The sequence below is a fragment of the Ceratosolen solmsi genome, unplaced genomic scaffold (assembly GCF_000503995.2).
Source record: "Ceratosolen solmsi marchali unplaced genomic scaffold, CerSol_1.0 scaffold10, whole genome shotgun sequence".
Lineage (NCBI taxonomy): Eukaryota > Metazoa > Arthropoda > Insecta > Hymenoptera > Agaonidae > Ceratosolen > Ceratosolen solmsi.
In genome coordinates, this window is record NW_011948412.1 from 14,665,028 (window position 1) to 14,679,527 (window position 14,500).

At 24.7% G+C, this 14,500-nt stretch overlaps 1 protein-coding gene across 1 annotated transcript; it reads right to left on the minus strand.

The window, feature by feature from the left end:
• Nucleotides 1-1,280: 1,280 nt before the first annotated feature.
• Nucleotides 1,281-14,198, minus strand: ProRS-m (prolyl-tRNA synthetase 2-like protein, mitochondrial). Its single transcript, XM_011497230.1, has 6 exons — nucleotides 14,167-14,198; nucleotides 13,797-13,921; nucleotides 10,336-10,587; nucleotides 9,496-9,939; nucleotides 3,385-3,600; nucleotides 1,281-1,556 (listed from the first exon to the last, which is right to left on the minus strand). Exons 2-6 carry the CDS (start codon nucleotides 13,893-13,895, stop codon nucleotides 1,281-1,283), a joined length of 1,287 nt encoding a protein of 428 aa, XP_011495532.1. The 5' UTR covers nucleotides 13,896-13,921; nucleotides 14,167-14,198.
• Between the last annotated feature and the right edge of the window lie 302 nt (nucleotides 14,199-14,500).

Consider the following 14,500-nt stretch of genomic DNA (forward strand, 5'->3'; position numbering starts at 1 on the left):
ATACATACTCAAACGAGGTATTGGAGAAGGCATTGTTAACTTATTCTAAAAAATTGATAATATGCGAGTTTTTCTTCAAAATAAAAATGTTCTGCTCTTATTTATTTTCTACAGCAGTGCTCAATATATATAGTAGACACATATACTTATAAAATAAAGAACTAAGCCGATTGGATATCTCAATTTAAACACTGTTCAAACAGGTTATGTTATACTTTCAATACAGTAATAAAATTATTTTTCATTTTTCAGAGGAAGTATACCATACCATAATCGACCAATAGAAACAATGAACTTATTTGATATAAATCATGTTTCAATAAAGTAACGATAAAATTGTACCGGACACAAGAACTGACAATTGGTACAAATTTGCCAACTAATCTCTAGCTCAATACGAATTAAAACTTCCAGAAACATGGAATCACTAAATGCTAACCGGAGAATCGATAATTAACCGACAAATTTAAACATTACAATTTCAACACAATCAATACATTTACCTATATACTTATTTTTATTTTACATAAATACTTCTTTGTTTATATAAAAATATCAATTAATTTTTAATAACTTTATTTATTGTAACATAATTGGATCGATAAATCAAGCTTGTCTTAGCCCTAAATTATGCACTTTTATTTTTTGTTAATAATAATAATAATAATTAATAATACAAGTATTAAAATTGATAAACCGTATCATGTAGAAATTTTTGTCACTTTTTTATTAAAAATTATATGATAGATTTAGAAATTTATTTAAGCAGTGTGATACTTATTCGACTGAAACATATTGTTAAAATAATAAAAATTGGAAATAAATTCTAATTTCTGAATATTTTTTATTGTACCACATAAATACCATAAATTATTACATAAAAGTTTGTAAACAGCGTATATACAAAATAATCCAAAATAATTTAATATTCTAATATTTCTATAATTTAAACGCCTCGAATCGAGAAAGTGGGAGTAATATAAAAATTTTATATTGAATTAATTAATTTTGTTCTATTTAATGGTTAGTAACCAAATTTTGAGCGCATATATACATACGGTACTCATGTTTCCAGTAATTTCAAAATACTTATGCCACTAGAAAATTATTTACTAACGGAGAACGAAAAGAAACTTTAAAGAAATAGACGACTAAAATTAGAATATTTATTAGTAATTTATTACAATAGTAAAATTCAAAACTTTATTTATTTAATAATTTAGTCTAAAAATTATTTGTATAAAGTAATAAAACATTAAAAATTAATTTCTTATTTATACTTATAAAATGTTTTTTAAGTATTGAAGAACCTCATTTAATTCTAATTTAAATTGAGAAGAATTATATATATCATGTACCTCTATTAAAGGCACGGAATTTAAACTATTTTTTCCAACTACAACAACAAATGGATATCCAGATTTGCGAGCTTCAATAAAACGTTTTCCAATAGTTTCTTTAATTCTATCATCTATTATAACATCAATATTTGAATTTTGTAGCTCGAAATATAAATCATATGCTACTGATGATGCTGATTCCTCTTTACTGCCTTCCTAAAATAAAATAAAAGTTTGTTTTTTATTCTATTATATGGAATGGCAACGCCCTTTTTAATAATTTTAAATTAAGAAAAATATTAATTACATAATAAAGAGTTAAAAGATTAATACTTGTATTATAAATACATTATATTATTTTATATTTTTTTGAACTAGGAAAAAATACAAAATATACGTATAACCAATTATTTATACATTTGACATCTGAAAATATATTACAGAAAAATAAACAAATTTCATGAAATATATTTAATATTAATATTCATTATAAAAATATCAAATTTTCACTTCGAGTCACTTCAAGTGAGGTAAATTATGATGATCAAACAATAAATATATGTACTGTTTATAGATACAGTAAGAAAAAAAGACAGAATTTGTTTTCAATTTTGATAAATAATCATATTATTATTCATATTTCTTATTTTATAATTCGCACATGTTTAATTTATTTATATTATTATAATCTCTACAAATCTATTTTGTGGTAAAATTTTTTAATTGTGAATTAATATATTTTAAATCATAATAATAATAAGTTTTATAGTAACCTCAGAAGTTTCATATCTTTATCTATTTTCGTTCAATATATTAATTTTTCTTTTTTTCTCTTTGATGGTAGTTTACATTTTTTCATAAAAAATAAAACATACAAATGCAGCTTATTGCCAAAAAGTGAATGCTGCATTGTATATTTATGGTTCTCGAAATTTCTTCATTTAATAGTTTCAATCACATGTATTTGGTTTGATCCGTCAACGGAAACCTTCCAATAATTAAAAAAAAACTTATTTGTTATTATTAAATTATTGTTAATAATATATATTGTTTTGACTGATTATTCTTTTGTTGATCATCTAGTATTTGTTATGTAAAATAATCTCGTTATTAAACTCGTATGGATATGTAACTTAGTTAATGATACATTTGCATTTTTCAAGTTATCTTCAATTTACTATTATTTTGAATATACTTGTTATTTTTCTTGAATTGTAATTAATTTAAGTCTCCTTAACGGATTTTATACAAGTTTATGCAACAATAAACATTTAAAGTTTCATGTTTGGACAAAACATTTTGTATGCTTTTCATTGATATATACACTAATTTTTATTAATATTTTTTTATATCCATTTTCTCTAAATATTACTAAATTTTTTTTTTTATATATATATATATTATAGAAAAAATTACTACTTTATTAAGTGATTTACTTGTTATATTATATATAGACTGACATTTTCTTATGGAATTTTTTATTGATGAAAATAATAAAATAATTTTATATATCTTTTCAGAGCAAGCTTATTATTCAATTCTCGGAAAAGAAAACCATAGAAATATATAGCACATGTAGTAATAATTGAAAATTATTCCATTGCAACGCGAATATATTTTTATCTAATACATGGAAAAGAGAGGCATAGAAATGAAAAAAGTGTAATTGCTAATTTATCAATATTATGAAATATATGATGCGGTATACAAAAAGAAGAAAGTTAGATTCAAAAAATGAAATTGCCTATTTTACGTAAACATCAAGTAAAGATAACAGATAGAAAATTAATCAAAAGTATACTGCGGCTTTGCTTTTAATTTCGTATATATTTCATACATTTCATTTATTTTATTTAAATTTTACATTACATATTTTATTTAAACTAAAAAAATACTAGTCATGGTTATAATAAAATTTTAATATAATTATTATTGGAATATAAATAATAAAAAAGTTTGTTTCTTCATATAATTAATATACTTATTATACTAGTTGAATAATTTACTTATGATTTTACTTATTAATTTTATTTAATAGTCTTACCTTTGGTGGAATAATACAAACAGTATACGGTGCTAGTTTTAAAGGCCATCTTATTTCCAAATCGGTTGATAAAATTTCAATCGCAGTTGCAAGGATACGGGATAAGCCGAGACCGAAGGATCCCATTACTAAAAATTGTCTTTTATTATTGTTATCTATAAAAGTTGCTTGAAGTGGCTCAGAGTATTTTGTACCCAATAAAAATGTATGGCCAATCTATAAAAAATTTATTTATAATTTTTGATTATATTTATTTAATATATTAATATATTATAAAGTTATTTAATTTAAAGGTATTATTTGAATGCACTTAAATACAATCAGTTAATCTCAAAAGATTCCAACATTTACCAAATTTGAAAATATTTTCACAGCTATACAAGTTGAAACAAAAAATTTGGACATTGAACTTACTTCATTTAAAATAACCACGTGAGACTTAATGTATCCTCACAAAGGGTATTATATACACACATTATAGTACAGAAGCTACACAATGCGGTGATTAAGCTTTCTTCTAAATGGCACAACCAGGTGAGTAATATTAATGAGTAATTCCTTCATATCTTTTCCATTTTTATACAATCATCATATCAATAATTCATATTTAGATTAGTTTTATCTAGATACAAGAAAATATATATTATATAGAGATCTAAACAGTAATTTTTCATAATGAAAAATATATAAGGAGAAAAAATTGTGATGCAGTGTTCTACTAGCCTAAAACTACTGCATCCCTGTGAGTATAAGTCATCCTGCACGCATTTGCTTTGCCGCTTGCCCTGGTGACCAACTCACCCCTGGATCAGATTAAGACTACTGCGTCCCTGCGAGTATAAGAGTCATCCTGCACGCATGTGCTTTGTCGCGTGCCCTGGTGACCAACTCAATTCGCCCCTGGATCAGAATACAACTACGATATCGCTGTGAGTACACAAATCCACGTTATCTACTCAATTATTGCCAGCCGGCGGCAAAACTGGCACAACACAACCATTAACATTATTTGACACTCTCTGACAAGAAAGGTGTAGCAATTATTTACCTGTGCAATTTTAATTCAACATCAATTAAACGATTTCAAGAGCATCTTGTGTAGTGACATCTCCTATATAAGAAAACGTTCAAGAAATCGTAATTTAACATTAGATTTAAGAAGATTCTACACACCCATAAGTAAATAGTGTATTAAATTATATAATAAATGTATAATTAAACAACTCTCACGATTCTTGTACATCCCCTCCAGAATTACATCACTATAATTTCGAATATGACTCAATTTGTTCTAAATCTAATTATACGTTGTTCACAAATTTAAGTTATCTAGAAAAATACGAAACAATATTTTTATACTCAAATAATCTATTAATATTTAATTTTACTATTTTCTCCATAGTTTTAGAAAAAATCTTGTAAATATACTTATAACAAAGATCTTAGCGTATTCTTGAAATCCAAAAGAAATATAATACGAAAACTTGCTATTATAAATGGTTACAAAATCATATTTGTATTATTAAAACAACACTGAATGTAAATTATCATGCAAATTACATAATTATGAGTTGTTTATATACGATTAGGTAAATCGTCATAATATTCTTTTACTTCTTTCATTAGTCAATCAATTATAATGCAAATAAATTTTTGTAATGATTGAAAATAGATACATTTTTAAGAAATGCAAACATTGAAAAATATGACTAAAAAATTTGAGTATCTTTTAAATATTGATACTATTGTTTAGATACATTCATGTTTTATATCAATTAGATGATCCTGTTGAATCAATATTTCTTTTTAATTATACTGTTGCATTATTAAACCTTATTCTTCTGTTTTAAAAATGGATTGATATGAGAAAAATCTATTTAACAACACTTAATATGATACAGTGGATGCTATTCGAAGTGTTTCAAAATCCTTTAATTATTCCTTTTTAATTCGGAATTTAAAGTTTTTCACATGTTAGCTTTTATCAAATAAATAATTTCATTTTTTATAAATTTAAACTTATGTAATTAATTAATATTTTAACAGAGTGGTTTCTTAATTATATTTTACAGCAACATGTATTTTAAATTTAAATCATTTTTATTTTTCAACTACTGTTATTTTAATTATTAATTTATGCAATTTCATCAGAATTTTATTTAATGATTATTAAAATATAATAAATATTTACTTTGCAGTATTTTAAGTTATTTGCAAATGATGAATATAAGAGATGAATCACGTCATCCTCAGAATGAAGATTATCGGATAAATATTCATATATCATTTCAATAAGGGATAAATCTGAAGTTGATAAACCAGCTGAAGCTATAACCCCAGAACAACATATCATCAAAAGTAAATGACTACACTAGATCGAAAAAAATCAGTTATACAGGCATCCCACCGGATGATATCTTAAATGAAGTAAGAACAATTTAACAGTCTTATAACTATTTCATTAACTTCGTTAAATGTAATCACAACTACAAACAAAACAAAAATGCATAAGTTTTAGGGTAATTTAAGTTCATTATTAACAAGTTTCATAAAGAAAGTGTTGAGGACATTTAATACAGATTCAGAAAACTACCTATCCAGACTCATGATCTTAAAGGAATATTGAACACAGAAACCATCTATAACAACGGGTCCTATATACAATCTAAACAAAAATAATAAATGACAATATTGATACTGAAATTAAATACTTGGCAGTCAGAAACGTTTGCCCAGATCAGGATAAAAACTTACTCGCACAATGAAAACTCCATTATCAAGACCTTAATCAAGAAAGAGGTCAATTAATTATAATAAAAAACGGTCAAGTCAAATTCACAAACCGAAGCCCAACAGCAATTACTTCTATCCCAGAACACAGCATTCCTAACTATATATTGAATAAATAAATATAATTCCAGTAAAACACACATTGAATTGAAATACTCAAAGATTCGGATAATAAACACATTGTTGAATTTAATTCAGTTAATTAGGGCCATTGAGGAACAAGAATTAATAAAATAGACTGATACATATAAACCTTTCCCCTCATAAGGAAATACCAACAAATTAAATCGTGGATCTTAAATATAAGTTCAAATATTTCTAATAGTAAATTCAATTGCTTGAACTTATAAGGTCGTAACGTCACACATATCACTCATTATATTTACACCAATTGGGTTAAACGACTCACACTCCATTCAAACAAGCCAACAGCTACTGTTACATTTCGCTCAAAGGAGAAAAGCCCAGAGCTAAGAGGTATGAAAAAACGCGATTGTACGATCCCACGTAGATTCAACTCTGGTGCCAATCTCAGAGGAAAGAAAGAAATGTCAGACGCGGTAATCGGAATCCACTGACATCGCCATGAGGACAACTAGGGCCTACAAAGAATTCATTGGATCGACAACCACGAAAGAGTGCCAATCATTTGACTACTGTAGCCAAGGCACAAAATCTGTTCCATTAACTGCAATTAGGATACTAAAGAAACTGGTGGAAGCTTAGGGAGAAAGATTCCCCTGGCGGTGCCATTCATCACGCATGACAGACATGTCATGAATCTTGAAGGTGAGAACACGTTGCACTACGACTGAAAACCCGATTCAACTGCAGAATCGCTGCATGGCGGACGATTTCCAGTGAAAAAAACGGCAATTAATTCATCGGGCTGTCCTCGTCGCCATCAAACCGTTAGAAAACTATAAGTGTAAATTGTATTGCTAACTGTACAATATAAAATTGATTACGATGGAATCCAGCAGAAGACGCGCCCACCACTTCTAACCACATCTTGAATGAATTCTCACCATAGTACCAATGACTGAGACTCAAGCCTTCTCAGCAAAAATAAAAAATTAAAATCACGAAGTTACCTCAGTGAAGGATTTAACAAGGGCACAGCATGTAAAGGTATTGTAAGAATAACTCAAAGGGGCTACAAGGGACAGAAACAAAACGTACTAGGCAAGGATAGCATGTTGTATTTGTTATGTCATCGGAACTCGCTCGCAATCACCCGAGAACCCTCTCTCCAGGAATCATCCAAGTCTGAGAAGAAGATGAATTCATTTCACCTCACACGATAAAAATGGGAAGCAGTGGTAAGCGCAGCCAAGCTACAGGAGGTATACCATTGGATAATAGGCATTTGAAAAAATCTCCACACTGCTAGCCCGAGTCGCCTCATCCACAATCATACGACCAATCCACATTCTAGCAGTACTGCCAGTTCCCATAGAAGATACAAAATCTAATCATCAATGAATTGATGATGGCGGGCGGAATGTTACGGATTGAAAAGTTAAAAATCAGAATACGAAAGTGGGAGAGGTATGAACGCGCGATTCAGTTGTTTAAAAAAAAATATAGGCAACAAACCTTCGAGACTATGCCCTATTGACGTCACGACCAATATCGCCATAACAACAAACACCGACGATTAAGGACTAGCGCGATAATATTTAAGAGCTCAAGTTAGTCTTTGCCTCGGTATAGTCTAGTAACAATTACAGTCATTATAACAAGTGCACTATTCATCTTCAAGCTTCTCTCTACAGTCATCACTCACTGTAGCGGTACACGTATATAATAATCAACTAGTAAACAATCTAACGAACAAATAGTGATGCTACATTATCAAAATCCGTTAACTAAATTTAAACTAATAGCGCGCTAGTGCTAACATAAAACAAGAGTGAAAATATCGAACTCGTACTACACATATTAACGGATCACACCGACGACTAAGCAGCAGAAAATCGGTCCCCTTTAGAAAGTTTCGATACGACAGAAGCAGCTCTTACGCATCTACATTAAAGCAGTAGCGACCCACTTTCGCTTAGACGACTTCGGTACAACAGCGGCGGCTCTAACGCATACAAGTGCATCGACTCATCATACCACGGAAAGGATACACACTCCTTAACACGTAACACAATTGAAGAAACTTCCTCTATTTTATTCACTTACACCTTCATACATATACTTCATTATCATTAATTATTTATTATATTATTATATTTAATAAAAGAAAAGACAAGAAAAACTACAAGTAGTCTTGAATAATTGCATTGTCTCTTCCACTTTCCAGCAACACTTCCACCCAACATCAAATGGAGGTTTTTTTAGTCTGATCTCAAACACATTTTATATATAATTGTTAATTGAACAGTATTCAATACCATTATAATCCAATATAGTCCAATTATAATAAATTAAACTAAATAAATTTTAGAAAAAAAGTTAATATTAACAATGGAATGTATCAAAATATACATTCATTAAAAGAATAAAAATTCTAAATCACTATATATTTTTTGAGATTTATTTGAAAAAGTGGATTTCATAGAAAGGTATAAATATAATCTATTACAAGAAGATACGTTATTGGATAAAATAATATATACTAGTATTAAATATCAAAGCAATGAATATGGAAGTGGCAATTATAGAGAATTTTTCAGATAATACAATTGCTAAAATAAATAATAGCGCTATAGTAAGGAACAAGAAACAGATTTTTGTAGTATACATATAGTTTGAAATATATGTGAATGAATATTTCTATTCTAGTTCCAGAAATAAGTAATTACTTATTAATAAAAAGATGTCTAAAAATAAAGATATTAAATCGTCGAATTAACAAAATAACTTTGCTTCAAAATATTTAATTCATAAATAATATCAAGGCCGAAGTAGTACTTGAAATCTTGCATTGCTATCATTTGAATCATATCACCATGATTATGTTTATTACGATATTAATTCTGAATTATTATGTCGAAATAATTAATAAAACGAAAGTGATAATTTATCAAAAAATATTTTAATTTATACAACAAATGTGCTCTTCTAAAATTATTTATAATCTAAAATTATAATATAATTCTATGGAGAATCTTAGACCTTGGGTATTTGTGGCGAAGGAAGAGAGAGATTAATACGAATTAAATAAGATTTAAAATACTTATTGAATTAAAGTAATAAATTAAAGATAATAAATATATAGTAATTTCATAATTGTATCTTTGAAAATTAACGATTTATTTAGAAAATGTTATTTAAAAAGCTAAAAGAGAATGTAATATTTATATTTATTACCTCAACGGAATTAATTTTATCCAAAGATTGTTGGCAACTTGGGCAATAACTTTTAGATTCCTTAAATCTACCTTCATAATAATTGCAATTTTTACATAACTTTATAATATCTTCTCCGATATTAGATAAATAATGATATTCGTGTGAAATCGAACCACCAATTGTACCTGGATCTGCAAATATCTTTAAATGAGGTATACCAATACGATTTAAAATAGTTTCATAAGCACTCTTAACAATATTATACGTATTTGTAGCATTTTCTAGATTTGAATCAAACGTGTACAAATCTTTCATAATAAATTCTCTACTTCGTAACAATCCTAAACGAGGTTTTATTTCATCTCTCCATTTCCTTGATATCTGATAGAGTTTTAGTGGTAATTTATTGCGTTTCAAAGATCCCAAAGAAGATATTACATTGGTAATAGATTCTTCAAACGTCTAAAAAGATTATTGTACTTATTTACATTACTAATTTTTAAATTTTCATAAAAATATTATTTTATTTTCTTTTATTTTTTTATCAATATAATAATTACAATGTTTTTAAGTTTATGGCGATTTAAATGCTTTTTATCATTTCAACCGCACATTTGATAATATACTATGTAACATAAACGTTTTAATATAAAAATATTTATAGTATTTTACACGAAATTAGTTATTGTTAATAAATTTAGAAGTATAATTTTTTAATGTGAAAAATAACTTAATTTTGATACTACTAAATCTGTTTTTTGAAGCAAACTATCCGAAGATCTATAATATATTATTTTTTCAATATTCTAATTAAATTTTGATTATATATATTTTAATAAAAAAATTCTCTTAACTTACTGGACTTAATAAATATTCTTTTCCATGCCTGTCCATTATCATGAAGAGTTCGGGTTGCGATTCAACCATTCTAGACGTACGACGCCATAAAGAAGCTGATGTTAATGCAGGTAAATAAATTTTTTGACCACCAATAAGCATCATTTCTTCATCTATAATTTTTGTTAGTTTTTCAAGCGCTTTTAATCCTAAAGGTAAAAACGTAAACATTCCAGTAGATGAATTGCTTATGATACCTGTATTTATCATCAGCTAAACAAATTCATATATTTAAATTCAATCCATTGCATACAATAAGTTTTGATTGTTATGATTATATTAGTATAAAAATATATAAAATTAGCTAAGACAAAATTTATTATTAACTATTTATTAAATAATACATAATAACTGATACTTGAATATAATATACACGATATAAATAAAAATAAATAAATTTAATGAATATTAAAATCTTTTTAAATGGTCTAATAATAAACTGTATTATTCTTGAAACAATAATATAATATGAAATTAAATAAAAATATTTTGATGTAATCTATGCAAAATTTTAATAAAATTATACACACATATAATTTTTAATTACTTTCAAGAAATATTGGAATATATGTAACTAATTTGAATTCTATTATGTACATTAAAACAAAGAAATAGTTTCTAAAGGCTATTTTTATTTATTTATTTTAGATTTATAAATATATTATATCAACTTATATGGATTGTAATACCTATTCTACAGAGAAATGAAAAAAATAGTTATTTTGAAATTGAAAATGGAATTTGTAAGATAAAATACTAAAATGGAAATGAATTTGAAATTAAATAAAAAAACTGTACAATTTTACATTACTTATCTTCTAAAAACTGTATATAATTCACTATAATCCTTCTTAGTTCTCCAAAACAATGATGGTTTGCATCAGCAATATTAGTCATCATAACATGGCTTACAAGAATTTATTTAAACTTTAAAACATCATTTATGATTCAAATAAATATACAAACATAATGAACATATAAATACAAATGGAATAAAATGTGCTTCATTTATCTCAAGGTAATAGAAGCGATTATTTTTACCCATGTTCGTGCATATAGTTTATAATATTAGATGCTAATTACATACATTCATCGTTATAAAGATAAATAGAAAATTTATTATGATTTTCAACTTTCTAGCATTCCCAATTCACATACATCTCAGAAAAAAGACTTATTTGGTTAATTTGATAAATCTACTTTTATGATAATCTATTATTTTCTTGTTTTCATACATTAAAATGATGTTACGTATATAACTTTTAGTTTCGAACCAATTATAGATAAGAATTAACGAGTAATCTGTATTCTGCTTCTTTATTACATCAATTTAATATTTCATACATAAGAAAATTTGAAAATATGTCAAATTAATCAGTAATTTTATCATATACAACGGACTAAGTATTTATTATTATTAAATTATTATTAAAATATCAAACAGTGAAATACAGCACATCAATTTATGTAAATGTAGATATTAGTATATAATGATAATAAAAATCTACTCTTGACATGAATGGCATTAATTATTCAATTTACTCTATTACTATTTATAAAAATATTAAATTTTATCATTTTTATTTGCAATTTGAGTTTGTATTGTCAAAACTGTAGAAAATGTATTCTATAACTATGAATAGTATTGGTCCTTTTCATTTGTCAGAATGAGATGATTTTAATATAAGAAACATCCTAAAATTGAGATGCTAAATGATTAAAAAGTATGAAAATTGTTGAAACACATTGAATTTATATTAATTATTCAAATATAACTAAAGCAATTTAATAGTGAGTTAATTAATTTATACAAATGTTTATGAATAAATTTAACTATATCTAATTATACATGAGTTGATAGTATTAAAAGAGAACATCAAATCAAATTATTAATTTTGATAATAATAAATTTTAAACAAGAATATTACAGAATTTATACTTATTACTTCAAGAGACTATTTTTATTATTCATTAAGTTTTGGTACCTGTAAGGTACTTCGTGTACCATGTGAAAGGATTTCCATAATAACACAATAAATGCAGTACCAATTTTTGTTTGGTGTTAGAAACTACAACATAATAACTTTCCATTAAAATTTTGTTATACTCTCAGAAATTTATACGATTCTCTCGTTTAATTTTTTAGATTGATCGATAGAAAAGAAGTAATGTTTCTTAAAAAATAGTGAATCACATATGACTATGATGTCATTATTAAAAAATAAATTATTTATTAGCAATATTAAATATTTTTATAAAATTTGATAATTATAATGATTTGATTACTCTTCATATAATCATATTGCAATAAATAGTAATAGCATAATCATTAATTGTACTATTTTGACCTTCGATTATTCTGATTTTTATCAAATCAATCTACAAGATTTCCAATGCATTTCATTTGTTTTTCACGATTCATACATATATCATGATAAATATTTTTCTATTATATAATAATATTTGTTTCAGTCATATAATTTTGTGTATCAATTTTTTATATTTTGCCTTACTTTATAAATATAATTTATCAAACATTAAATGATTATTTGCTATAATTTCTTTATATTATTAATTCTTGCTTTGAATGGAAATTATGGTCTTCGTTATTAACTATTTTCTGTATATTTAATTGTTCTACTATTTTTACATGTGTTAATCTATTTTTTAATAGCTTAAATAATTCCGTAACTTTATTTTTGTTTTCATTAATATTATTTATACAATCTTATTTATCTATATTCAAATTTTATTCATATATTAAGTTACAATTTAAAAAATTTTAATTATTTAAATTATGTATCTTATTTAGAATTATTTGTATATTAAAAATAAAATTAATAGATATGGTTAAACTAAAAAGTAATAGATAAGATTATAAAAATATCAAGATTTTTAAAGATTTAAAAAATTGTTTATATAATACAAATTTATATAATAGAAGTAATATTAAATTTAATTATTTTAATAATTAATTTAATAACATTAGTAACGTTAATATTCTATTAACTTTACATAAGGTATTAACCAATATATTTAAAATAATTAATTCTATAAGCTCAATAGAAAAAATAACTTGTAATAAAATAAAATATAGAAATAAATTATAGAAAATCACATTAAGTACAATTATAAATACATAATCAATAAAATACAAGAAATTAATAATATTAATACTAAATAATTTTCGTCATACTAAAGAACAAAAAAATAAAACTAATTAATCATATTAATAGCAAAATTATTTCAATAAATATCTCAATCTTTTATTTAATGATAGCAAATTTATTGAAACATTTATTTATGTTTAAATTATGTGTCCTGTCTTACTCATACTTATTTTTATGAATGAAAGTCATTCATTTAATTTATTAAAAATATTTTTAGTATGTAATTTAATTATTATTTTATTCTTAATGTACCTGATGACTTTTTGATGATACATCTATTTTAGGTAAATAACTTTTTGGTACCACATTTGTTGGTTGAAAAAGTTTTGATACTCTATTGATCCACTTCATAATTATAATTTGTGACTTCTATTACACTTTAAAATTAATAATTTAAAGCCTGATACATTTCTTTTCTTTTATTATTAAATATTGGATGAATGTTTAATCTTAACATTAAAAAATAAAATATTCTTGTTATTCTAAAATTTATTTTGGATCTTTTTTTATTAAATTTTAAAAAAGGAATAAATATAACTTCGAAGTCGTTTTTAATTTACTCATTAAAATAATTAATTTGTGAATATATTTAACTTGTTTTAAAAATATTTAGCTTATTTACATTGTCAATTTGTATATATTGTGTATGTCAACATGTATGGAAAATATATTTTAAAAAATTTAATTTAAAAAAGTCTGTTGTTAACATATTAAATTTATCTACATTAAAATCAAACAAAAAAGAAAAATGTAAACATAATTTAAACCTAAATTACACTTAACTGATGCGGATAGAATCAAATATATTTGTTATACGTTGTAAGTCAAATCTTATTGGTTTTCGAAAATGTACGAAATATGATATTTAAAAATCATATACATATATAGGTATAATTTTACTAAATGTACAGAATGTTTAAAGAAAATAAATAATAATAACAATTTTAAAAAACTTA

Bases quoted from the DNA above. Each gene is read 5' to 3' on its own strand.
- ProRS-m (XM_011497230.1), bottom strand. From the start codon at position 13,895: ATGAAGTGGATCAATAGAGTATCAAAACTTTTTCAACCAACAAATGTG. The intron at 9,940-10,335 runs GTAAGTTAAGAG...TAATCTTTTTAG, and splicing joins AAGAATATTTATTAAGTCCA to ACGTTTGAAGAATCTATTAC. The intron at 1,557-3,384 runs GTAAGACTATTA...ATTTTATTTTAG, and splicing joins TTTGTATTATTCCACCAAAG to GAAGGCAGTAAAGAGGAATC.